Below are 13203 nucleotides of genomic sequence, written 5' to 3'. Positions count from 1 at the left end.
GAAGGCCAGGGTTTTAATCTAACCTGATAAAGCTGCAAACAAACTATATTCAGTAGGGGTCTCATGCACATCTGCATATACAAAGGATTCTGTGTATGTATGTGGGGGGATTATTAATCATTGAACTTCCCTTGGCTTTAATGATCAGTAGCTTGCCAGCTGCATGTAATATCTGCAAATACTCAAAGCTTGCTGCTTTAAATTATTTTTTGGGGTACATATGAAGTCTTGCACTGGAGAGTTGCTTAGGACAATTTATATGTACATGTGTATTTCTCCCGGGTTGTATATGTGACTAGTGCTTCCTCTGTGATTAAATTGTAGTGATCAGGCATATTCTTTCTGTTATAAGATTGTCACTATGTCATCTGTCTTCCAGGGACTCAGCTCAGCAACAAAGGATACCTATGATGCTCTTCAAATGCAGCCAATGCCTTCTTACTAGCCACAGCAGGATCCAACAAGACAGAGAAGCCAAGGCAGAGAACTGAAATACTCATCTCCATTCAAGATAATTCATGCAGAGAACTGTTGCCTGGTACAATCATGCCATTAACGAGACCATCCCTTTCCTAACCAACTTCTAATTATGGCTTTAGAAATGTACATATTTAAGAAAGACTGGAAATGCTCACTTGCTCAGTTAAATTCAAAGGACAAAAGATGTGACTGATATTTCTTATCTGTAAAGGTTTTTTTAAAGCCAAAATACATAATTCAAGATAGGTAGCCATGTTAGATTGTGTGTAGCAGTAGAAAAGAGTCCAGTAGCACCTTAAAGAGTAAACAATATATTTAGTATATCTACAAGCTGTCTATGCAGGTTTGACATTTTTGCAGCATGTTTAATTTGTATAAGGAAGATGCTTTGTTTTCCCTTTGTAAAAGTTGCCTTATAGTAATGCACCACTATTGCCTTTAACCAAGTGTTACAAAGTAGCTAGTGTATGAAATCAAAGCTGAACCTGCTCAACCCTGGATTAATTAAAAGGCAGGTAATTTTATTAAGAGTTATTGAAATATGTCCTTTGGGGGAAGGGTCTGAGGACTTCTCCCTTTAGAGCTTGAGACATAACAGCTGAAGGATAGGGAGAATATAAAAACATGAAACTCTGAATACAGTATATACAACTTGATTAAATAAACTGAGTCAACTGAACAACTAAATAGACACATCAGAGGAAGGTTGCTTCATGCTATACAACAGCTTTCTGCATCCTTCCAGGCTGGCTGTGGTAACATCAAGCACATTGCTTTTACTACCATGGGCTGTGTGATGGTTGGTTTAGATTTACTATGCAGGAACAAAGCCAAAAATAAAATACACAAAATATTATAAAATATTAAACTCAGATTGTAATGCTAAACACAGCAACTGCAGTAAGCCTGTTGAATTCAGAGGGACTTCTAAGTGAACATGCTTCAGATCACATAGAATGGTGCTAATGTGCAAAGAAAATTGATCTGCACTATATGAAAATTACAGGCCACTGCAGACAAGAGGTTTCCATAGTTAAGAGAATGGGCCATAGTACCATAGTATTCTCCATGCCCAGCACCTACAGAATGACTCCCTCTTAAGCAATCTTTCCAGTTGTTTAGAAAACTCTGGATGAAACATACCTTGGTTAGTATTAAACCCAGTGGATTATTGTGGTGGCAATGCTCTATTTAACTGTGTTACTGTTGGGAGGATTTGCATAGGCTCTAGTGCTCAAGCACATAGTGAAAGACATCAACAAGGCTCTCTGCATCAGTGTGGCCTCCCAAATACTGGGCTACATAGAGGTATCTGGCTGAGCATTAAAAGAAAACTGTCTGCTGGTGGATAGTAGGATTCCAAAAGCAGTTAGCAGGATGCTCAGTTCAGTTTCTCCCATGCTCCTGTTGTGACAACTGTATTCCATCTGTACTTATTTCATCTGTTGTCCTCACCAATAAATAGTTACACTGAAGCTTATAGGGTCTTAAGTTTCTCTGCCTGTACGACAGGTTTGATCAGTGTGAAATGGATTCTCAAAAGAGACAAGGTTATTCTTATAGACATGTTAGTGTCACTATAATATATTCTGCATAAGTAGAAGATGATTTCAGCCTTTGATATTGCCCTTGGAAAGAACTCTCCTGATCAAAATGGTGCTTTCTGTTTCTACATGGTAAACTAGTTTCTTCTAGGGTTAGCTATATATAACGGAGTCAGCCAAATTGACAATAGAATGGTCAAACTGAATTAGCAAAATGGACAGCATTTGAAAATGTACATTTGATCTCAGCGGGTAACTAAGTTTTAGCTAAAACACAAGTGTTTGTTTAATCTCTGAATGACAGAAAACACATTTAATGTATTATGTATTTTAAATAAATGAATCTTTAAGTATACTTACATTTTTCTTTTGGCATTATTCCAAAGCTTGAATAATTTGTCTAAAGTTTCTACAGTTTTAAACTAACAGAAAGCAAAAACATAAATGAAATAGTACTTTGGGGAAGGGCAATGTCCAGGATAACTTCAGGATTTGCACAGGACAAGCAAATTTCAAATTCTTATGAAGTAATTTAGTATGCCACACAATTTTTCTAATCCAGTAGTGGGTATTCCGTATGTCTCAGGCAGTAACAGCAGAATCCCATAGAGGTTTTTTTTTTTTGGGGGGGGGGGTGGATTAGTTCTACTGTAAAAATACTATGAAGAACAGTCTTGCCATCAGCAGAGATTTGTCAGACCAAGATAAGCATCTCCCAAGAATCTTTGTCAATCAGAGCTGTGCTGTAGGATTTAGGGACTGTAGTAAAGAAAGCAGGTTAGATGTAGTGGTTAGAGTGTTGGAATAGGGACTGGGAGTTCACATCTCTGCTTTGCCATGGAAGCTTGCTATGTGACCTTGTGTCAGTCATACTCAGGCTAACTTACTTCTCAGAGTTACTGGGAGGGTAAAATTGAGAAGGGGGGAGTGCTGTGAGCCACTTTGGACCCCCAATGGGGAGGAAAGTAGGATATAAATGAAGTAAAAAAACCAGTTATGGGAAGACTGTTGAACCACAGTAATGCTCAGACTGAAGAACAGGCCCTGTGAGTGGTATACATACATACGCAGTGCAGGTCAGCAGGACTAGTACTGTGATGGTCCAGGAAGGACAAGAACCACACAGAGCGAAGAGCTAGAGAGGGTGTTTCAGTGATGGATGAGAACACACTCCCTAAATAGTGTTGTCTTGCACCCAAGGCAGCTCTGTGAGGATTCTGTTTATTCACTTGCCAGAAAGAGATGGGTGCTGGTAGGCTGTGAAGCCTGGTATGTTGGAAGTTAGTAGTAGAACTCTCGATTCAAAAAGTCTGAGGACTAATTCAGTGACAGTCTTACGTACAGACATGAAAGTTGGTTATTTTGCTTTAATTCATGTTTGTTTCTCAACAGTGACAATCCTATAGTTATTTTATTTTTTTAGTGGCTCATTAACTTTACATCAGTGCCCCCTCAGGTCTAAAAATCAGAAAGAAGTAGAGAAATGAAAAGATGTTTCTGGCATGGTAAGAAGGCAAGTTAAGGGCACAGAAATAGTACATTGGTCAGGTATCTTCTATTTTGTGTATATTAATTACAAACATATTAATTATGTATGTGAATATGGTGATATGTTACGAACTGAAAGCTGGACATCCTGTGCAACAAAAACAGGGAAGTCAGCATCATAAACTGAAACCAGTACTGTATGCATTTTTTTTTAAAACCAGTGCTTCCACTAAGAAAGAGCACAAACAGGTTTACATGGTTTTGCTGCCTACAGTGATGGAAGAATCCTGTCTTGGAATGGCTTGCAGTTGGTGGTGGGTAAGAGCAGAGGGCCTCCAGTCCCAGATCCATGGGGTATAAGGGAGAGAAGAGGAAAGGCAACAAGCTTCTGCCATTTTAGCTGAGACTAGCATTTATGTAAAAACCACAAAGAAGTCCATGCATGTTAAAACACTTGGAAAAATGGTTTAATGATGTTTACAACAGAAATGAACTGTACAGTTACAGTAAGTTTTATATATATAAAAATTACAGCAGACAAATGCATCTACACAAAATCTACCATTTCATCCTGATTCACTGTAATCTACAGAATTTCTCAATGCCCACAGCCACCTGGGAAAAACAGAAGGTATTTTTAAAGAGACAGCATCATTTTCATCTCCATTTTGGAGACATGGCCAAGTTTCAGAATATGGCCTTACAGTTCTCAGATTCCAACTTATGAAAGAACACATCTAATTCTACCACAATTAGATGACAAATGTTGAAGCAAACCAAGTTGTACTACTGAGAAAGCAAGAAGGCTCTCAGCAAGGGGGGGGGGGGAGCTAACTTGAAAACACAATTAACACTCTGATCTCGAATTCATTTGCATTGGAGAGAATGAAAATCTCTCCCAGATAATCAGTCCTTCCAAACTACTGCTTTGCTGGCCTTTAAGAGAGGGGGAAAGTACAGTTTTATCCTTACAAAGCTGCTGTCTCTTTAAAAAAAAAAATCTCCCTCTTGGGAATGGCAATCAGAAAAATGCAATCTAAATTGACAATCTGGTGGAAATTAGATTATGTACACTTCTTTTTCAATTATGAACAACTAGGCAGTGAAAACTGTTGTGTTAATACATACATAGACACACCCAAAACATACAAAAATACTATTATTTCAAACTACTAAGAATAAGACAATTCAGTTATCTCCATGCTATGACTTTAAGAGCATTACACTGAAACGAACAAGAATTTAAACGACATTTTTAATATCCCAGAAATATACCAAAATATACATCTAAGCTTTGGAATTACTGAGGTTAGACTAATGCAAGTGCTGGGTAATCGTACTTAATACACAAGTCTAAGGTTCTGCAGGAAAGAAATTATCTTTGGTATCTGCATCAGGCTAATATTAACAACATTTGGATTTTGCTTTGGGATAGAGCTTGTATGACCCTAAAACCAAACACCCCCTAATCAACTGAGATTTAAAAGATCTGTGTAAAAAGTTCCTTCATTGGCAACCCTCCCTCCCCCAAAGTCTAAAAAGTCATAGGCATCTACCTATCACAAAAGGTTGAGAAATACAATGCATAGTTGCACAGTGGTGCTGCAAAAATAAGGAAAAAAAGAAAAAGAAGTATTTTTTTCAGCGATTTCTCACAACAGGACAGCCTCTTCCAAGCAGTGGCATGGGGGAAAGCTCAGAAGTGCACCTCAGCGTGTATTAATCAATATCACCCAGCTCCCAAAGGGTTAAAAGCACCCATCAGAGCAGCCAATCATGCACCAATGTCTTCAGCTTCACAATCAATCCATGGAGTCCCATAACTTTTCCATCAAGCTCCTTTTCCTCCCAGTGGCTGTGCACCTTTGGATATGGGCAGCTCGAAAGAACTTAGGGTCCCAAACAAGTTAAGCCCAGGATGGGATGGGGGTCATCTTGCTGGTTGGGATCCACATTGCCATGGACCAAGCCAGTCCAAACTGGAATGCAGGAAACCACCTGAGTTCTAATTCCTCCATAGCCACAATGGCTGGCCTCCCAGATATGATTGGTGCTGAAGACGCCCCTTTGTCTTTGGTTTGTTTGTTTGTTTTGAGTTTATACAATCATTAGGAAATCTTTGGTTTTGGCTGGAAATTTTAAAAGAACAAAACAAAACAAAGAAACCGCCCCCCTCAGCATATAGCAGTGTGCCGTGACCTGGCAAAGCATCTCTTTTTGAAAGGGAGGGGGAAATTACATTCAAAGTAAAATGGTGGAAGGATCAGGGAGGGTTGCAGCTTCTGGTTACCCTAGAGGGAGGAATACCAAGATTGTCAAATAATAAATGGAGGAAATTAAATATGGGAGGTTTCTGGCAAAGGAAAAAAAAAGAGTTGTGAGCAATATGCTGCAGCACTTGGCTGAGAAGAGCCCTCAGGGTCCTGCCTTGACCTGCAGTACATTATAGCCCTGACATCTCACCAGGTGGAGGGAGAAGGCAGCATACAGGTTTCATGCAGAGTGGGGTGCGAAGATGGATATTCACAGGCTATGAGAGGACCCCTGGTAACCAAAAGAAACACAAGATTGCAATTTGCCCTCAGTTTGCAGTAGCTTTTAAGCAGCAACATTCAGAGGCTTTAGGGGGTCTTTCCCCGGGATGCAGGTCACGGAATGCTATAAGCCAAAGTTCAATGTTAATCAAGGGAGGGAGGGCAGACTTGGCAACTCTGTAGGGTTTGGAGAAAGTTAAAGCAATTTACTCAGTTAAGAGTTAGAAATGAGGTATACGACAGCTCCCGTACCTGTGGCGGATAAACAACCGACACCTACTCACACCCTAGTCTTAGATACTACCACAGAAGAAGGAAATAGAATAGCAACATTGGTGGGGGAGCACAAGGGGAGGAGGGAAACTGTATTATTAGCTGGAGTTTTACAGTGCTCTCAGATGCGTTGACACCTGGCCTCTTACCTCCTGGATTTGAGGGAAAGACCCAAGATGCTTCAAATAATCAGAACTGATAATCAGATCAGCATATGGATGTCTGCTGTGGTTTCTCCCTTCAATTCACCTACAGAAACCAGTCCACAAATACCAACCCCCTCATTTAAAGGCCACTGTCATTAGGACTTTGCTTGATTTAGTTAACAGTTTTAAATATAGAACACAAACTTGTATCCACCAATAGCATTCTTATCACCAGTGGCATTCAACTCAGTCTCCTGGTGAGTGAAGTAAGATTTAGCTAGAAATTTTTTAAGAAGGGTATTAGCTTGGTAACTTCCCCCTGATGTTCAGGGAGAAAGATGACTGTGGAGGTGGATCATAGTCTATACTTGGAAGAAGACTCCACAACAGACGGTTGTCAATCTTTTGGCCACAGAAAGGTGAAGAGAGGAAATAATGCAGAACAGACACAACATTCCAGCTGCCCTCACTGCACTTAGGCGCTTTCTTTCAACATCCCACCTCCCAAAGGTTGTTTCATTTCCTTCCTCATATTTGTTTTCCTTAAAAGCACACCTTGTTTTCCACATCCTTTGTTCCAAGTGCTCTTATCTTTGAGAAGTCATTTTCCATTTGCCTATTACCTACCTATAAATCTACCTAGTTCTTAGAAAAGTCACACAATATTAATACCACTTACATAATGTCTGAACAACGTCTATTAGTAAAGCTTTCAGTGAAGTTCTGCAACCCAGCTGATTTCCAGAGGAAGAGTAGCTGGACATCTAATATATACTTACCCTCTCCCTTTCTTCACACAAGCATGCCGGACTTAACTGATAGATGCCCTTTGTTTCAAGCCAACAGCATACTGTGTGACAATCCGCAAGGCTACTCCGGGGAGTACAGAAAGAAGCCTCGAGGCTTTTCTACCATGAGAAGAGAAAGACATTGCACAGGACATTTCAACTGATTCAAACTGGGGGATGGCAGAGTTTTTATATTAAGTGTGGAACCAGGGACCCCCTATTCCAAATAGTAGCCTTTGGCCCAAGTTGTTGCACTGAACATGTCCTCAGTAAAACTAACTCTGTGCAAAAAGGTAGAAAAACCAACATGAGACAAGGTCTTCCAAGAGCCACCAAGCCAAAGCTCTAAGGCAGCCCAGCTTTTCCTCTTAAGACACTCTGAAAACAGCAGAGCTGACAAAGACTTATCAGTGCCTTTGGTTCCCCTCCTGTTGAAGCTCTGATTTTTAAAGCAATATGCCACACATAAAACACCCACACCCACATGCATACACCCACACCCTCTACATTCCTCTGTATACTCAGAAGGGATGCTTTAGAGTCAGGATGAGAGCAGATAAAATCGTCTCTCTGGACTTCCATCCCAAATCCAAACCATGCAAAGTTAGGGAAAATGACCTAACCTCCCTCTAAAGAATAAGGTAAAATAAAATAAAGCCATCTAGCAAAAAATATCATCCTTTCTCCTGAAGACTGACTCACAGGTGCTTCATCTCTTCCCAGGTACGCTATGCTCAGGTGCTAGGAGCAGGTTAGCTTTCATTTTGGTTTCTCTTCTGCAATTTTTGGTCTAGACAGGATTAGCATTGCTATTAGAAAAGGAAGTACTTGTTTCCATCTATTAACAAGCACTTACATTCAGTAACACCACAAAGGGGGGGGGGGGGGTAAAAGGAATCTGTTTTTACTTTGTTCTCCCAGTTTAATTAAGATGCAAAACATTTTCCTCCCTCTCAAAAAATTAAATGTCTCAGCCCAACTGCAGCCCTAGCAGCTACATGGACTCATTGTACACACACCCCAAGCACACCACACCGTTGGTCAATATTTACACCCTTACCGTGGTTGTGGTATGCCAGCAGAAGACATGGAGACAGAGACCATGCAAATAAAAGAGGACCCCAAAGCAATAAAGCAACTCAGATCTGTTACCTGCAAGCAATTATGTAGTGTGCTGTCAATTAAACAAGACATCCAACCAATTTCAAATTTAGGAGTAATGGGTTGCTTCCTTTGGCAAGGCAGAAACAATGAAAAAAGAAAACATGCACCAAAAAAACCAAACCAAACACAAAAACCCAACCAAAATTGTGAGCAAGGTTTGCTTTCTAGCACAGCCAATTATCTTCTGTTTCCCTCCCTCCACCCTCCTCATACCCTATAATGTTGTGATCAAAACTCAGAACTGCAAATACATACAGCACTTGCCAGGATTTTAAAATTGTTCAACTAAACTCCACAGCTAGGATTACCTCCACTAAGGATAAAGATTCTCTCCTGACTTTCCATTCTGCAAACAATATTAAAGCTATGCTGAGGTATTTTATCAAAGGTGCCATGAAAGCCAGCTGCTACCAAAAACCACGGTTCCCACAATTGTTTACAGAAGGACATGTGAAAAGGGATGGAATGGGACTCCTGGAATTCCAGTGGAGAAGCCACCATTATGCTCCTGAGGGATAAAGGTTATGAAATATTTCTTGCCAACAAAAAGCATCTCACCAATATTCAGACCAGCTAAGTGCACACTCCAATGCTTTGGCAAAAGCTGGAATGCTTTAGAAAAAACTATTTGTCCATTAAAAAAAAAAAGCCAAGCTAAGTCAAACCAGTTGGTGTGAATAAAAGCTATTCTTTCTCTTACAAATAAGGCTGCTTTCAGTGTGACCCAAGCATTACTTCACACATTACAATTTGCTCTGAGGAAGTATCTTCATATATACAACAGTAGTCCTGTCTATACTCATGGTACACTCACTTGCACAACACATATTAATTTAAATTCCTAAATGGCAATTTTCTCCATAAAGGAACCATTATACACTCCTGGATTCTATTTCAAGGAAATTAAGTAGGTAATTTTTTGATGCTGTGGAATGAATTTTAAAAAATTGAGCAATCTATTCAAGGCTTATGTTGGGGACAGACTGGGGCAACTAATCAATGCTAGGTCCAATCTCACTTGATTTTTCTTTTGCAACTGAGTATGATGATCCTCCTCTCTAGTTCGACAGCAAAATTCTTTCAGCATTACACTGTGGATTTCTGCAGTCCTCCACAAAAAAACAGACAGTGCATATTTCATTTTCCATCTGCCTTTAGATCAGAAATGGCTTTTGATTAAATCTGTATAGCTTGAAAACATTTATGACATGCAAAAGAAATGTGGTAAAAGTTGTATGTTTACAAACTGTACAGCAAGCCTCTCACAATTATAAATAGAATTACAGAAAGCAAGGGTAGAGGGATAAATTGGCACTGGCTCCATGGCCAGTCATTATCATTCACCCTTAACACGAGATATGGACTTCGTTATAAAGTCCATTCAAGATGCTCAAGGATTTCTCACCACTTAAGTCAACAGGCAGTTCCCTGCTTACAACATATATTTGGCCCGATCAGTCCATGGAGCAAGAACTATGCAGGTGAATGTCTCAAAGAGTATATTGCTTTAAACATTAGAATGTAACTTTGTAAAAATTGGCTAACGAGTCCTGAGAAGATAGATTAGGGATGGATAACCATTATCAGCCAGCCAGATTTCTCCTTTGGTAGTGTTTACTCTATAACCATTTATATCTATATACATTTATGAACTTCTAGAATCCTTTTAGAATTCATATTCCAAAAAGTGCATGCAGGCACATACAGCATGAATACAAACATACTCCTAACATCAGAGATCAGCTGTTCAAGTCAAAAAGCAAAGGAAACTTAGTATTTCTGTTTGGGATATTTTCTCATGGTACTTTAAAAAGGTAATTAATAGTATGAATGTTAAAAAAAAGGCATGTGTGTACAAAATTTCCACTTCCATAATATGACAAATCCAAGCAACTATAATGTTACTGAAAAGAAAAAACACTACAATGGGGTTTTTAATAGCTTGCCTTAGCAAAATACTGAGCAATTCGTATTCAACAATTAGTGAGGCAAATTAAGTAATTTGTACGGCAAACACTTATTTCTTTGTGTGGTTCCCAAAGCAACAGGGCAAATTCTAATACCCCCATTTTACTGAATGCTAGCCAAACAAGAAGCAAACAAAGGGTGGTAAAATTAAGCACCACGGCGTTTTGAATCATGATGGCAACGGTTTTTCTCCATATTGAAACCATCACTGTACTTGAATGGGAGGAAGGCTTCATAAAATTTTCAGAGATATTTACAGGTAGTCAAGACTGAATGTGTGCTTTCTGCTCTGAGCTCATGCTCATATACTCCTTTTCTGTTGCTTAGGATCGTATGGGTCTGTTCTGCTGACAGTGGTGCTTTCCTTGGATGCAACGAACCTTCCCTTGTTGCAGGAGCCTCCAGAGGAAAAGCACCACTGCCAACAGAACAGATCTGCACAATCCAAGCTGATGTAGCATTTTGGGGGGACAGGATGATTTTTTTAAAATCTTGAGAGCATATTCAAATTAAAAACAACAACACAACTCCACTAGATTCTGACCGGATCTTGTCCAGCAATTTCTCAACTAAAATTCATGTGATCCTCCTAAGTGCTGACCATTGAATCATATCTGGCCTTCATTTAGGTTGGAGTACAGTCCAACATCTACTCAGTCCACAGTGAAACAAGCCTTCAGTGTTCAGCTCTGTGATGGAATGGTAATCAAGCAACATTTCTAAGAACATGCAAATTTTATGTATGCAACCCTAATGACAATCAACGTGAGAGTGGATAAAATACAGGCTATAATGGAAAGCCTACATTCTTTAGGTTTTCATAATACAAATTAGAAGGAATTGAACAACAGTGGAGAGCAAAACTATTTTTGTATCATCTAACCTTTCTCTACACAATTTACAAGTGAAACTGGGAAAGCAAAGAGGGATAAGGCAACAGTGCACTTTTAGGTCTGGTTTCTGGGAATGGTAAATTCATCAATGTGGTTTCCTCTGTTCTTCCTTATTTCTGCAGCCAAGAGATAGCATTTTTGGCTGAACTGTCCATTAAAAGCATCTCAACTCTAAAATGTATTATGAATGCAGCAATTTTGGAGAACAAAGGTCTTCCCTTATACAATTGAAGCTTTAAAAGTTTCAATTTTAGAAGCTTATTCTGTTAGGAAGGTTTCAACATTGAGGGCTGCTTCATTTGTTAAAGCAGAGAGACAGGTCTTCACTTCCAACAGTGGTCATCTAAGTATTATCATTAGATGTGATATGATCAGCATGCACCATAATAAAATTATATTTTCTCTTAGGTATGTTACCCTCTACCATGTCCACAGGCTCATGCATGACAACAGCACACCATTGAAAAGCAGCCCTACAATCTATCTGAGATATCCTGACAATGTTACCAATCCCTTAAACACACAATAATGGGAAGAGACTATGGGATCACATCAAGGTCCCTTTTTCAGTACAAATTCTCCCATCAAATTTAAATATGGGAAAGGTTTATATTGGTATTGACCTAACACATGGTTAATGCTCACTGAGGTTTTCAACCCACTGCACAAACCATGGTTAGTGGAAATATGGTTAAGACTGGTGAGGGAAATTTGCCTTGTAGACAGGAGATGTGTGTGACCTCACAGTGTCCATGGTTCAGGAGTATGGAATGTCAGGGGAATGACCACCTTATAAATATGCCTATGTAGCTGGTAGTGAAAAAACTGAAAAGCCAGTACAAGGATGTCTACATTTGCCCTTACATCCATCTAACTGCTGTTATAGACTGGTATGCAGTGCAATGGCATTTCTACATATGCCAGACCAGCATCAATAAATCTTTTGTGGAACGTGTCAGTCAGAAATTACTCTGAGTCTGACGTCTCAACATCTTCAAGGCAAGAAGCTACCCTGGCCATTCTTTAGGTACATAGAATTAAGCTCCATTGAGATTTACTTTCAAATAAATCTGTGTAATTTATGGTGCAGGGTATATTAACATTGAGATCTGTTTTTCATCCATTAATTTTAGCTTTTGAAGAGAATTTCTCCGTAAAGCATGAGGGACCAACAGTGTACAGTTGCCTTATAAAACTGAACATAACTGAAAAACAGAGGTCAACCAGGAAGTGTGTTTAGTACTGTTATGAATTTTCTACGTAGCATGAAAGTCATTGGCAGTCTTGGAACCAAAGACTCTGGCAGCAAGGCACAGGTACCCTATTCTTTGTTGAAACTTCCAGGCAGAGTAAACTACTAAGAATCACTACTGCCTATGGCCGATGAGTGTATTGCAGCATTCAGGCGTAGAATAAGACCACATAAGGGACCAATAAAGCCCCTCTTGGCTTGATGTACCTGCTAGTTTTGGTCCGGTTCAGCAACCTGAGCAGTGAATATTTAGCTACTACAAACTGCCTGGAAATCCTGACTGAAGTTGCTGAGCTGTTGATCTGCCTACCAGCCTGCCTTCATATCCATGTGCCAAAAAAAATAACTTCAGATGTATTATAAGCAACTAAACTTATTCAAGATGGCAAAACAACACAGAGATTAAAAAATTATATTAAGGGATACCTCACCATCAGTACAAGCCTTACCATACAATCAAAAGGCTAATGTATGTCTCCAAAGAGCATTATAATTCAGCTGCCCACAAAGCACCCTTTCTGCTAAGGCTCTATCTGATGTTATCTGTTGCTCAAATGCACATTATACATGGGAATATGCAATAGGCAGCAAATGGTCACACTTCTGAAACAGCACGTCTACTGCAGAATTCTGGATTTCAGTAACAGGCTCTTGAGTATAGGGTGTATGTTAC

The 13203-nt window shown here is 39.5% G+C and overlaps 1 protein-coding gene across 1 annotated transcript in view; it reads left to right on the top strand.

Annotated features, from left to right (window-relative positions):
* The window catches only part of CD247 (CD247 molecule), a 68263-nt gene extending 65884 nt beyond the window's left edge, over window positions 1-2379 (top strand). The window contains exon 8 of the mRNA XM_060235152.1: window positions 380-2379. Coding sequence (XP_060091135.1) covers window positions 380-445 — 66 coding nt within the window. The 3' untranslated portion in view covers window positions 446-2379. The remainder of the gene's footprint in view (window positions 1-379) is intronic.
* Window positions 2380-13203: the final 10824 nt, after the last annotated feature.

The sequence above is a fragment of the Heteronotia binoei genome, chromosome 3 (assembly GCF_032191835.1).
Source record: "Heteronotia binoei isolate CCM8104 ecotype False Entrance Well chromosome 3, APGP_CSIRO_Hbin_v1, whole genome shotgun sequence".
In the NCBI taxonomy this organism is placed as follows: domain Eukaryota; kingdom Metazoa; phylum Chordata; class Lepidosauria; order Squamata; family Gekkonidae; genus Heteronotia; species Heteronotia binoei.
The sequence above is the reverse complement of the archived record's forward strand: the minus strand, read 5'-3'. Positions and strand labels throughout refer to the sequence as shown.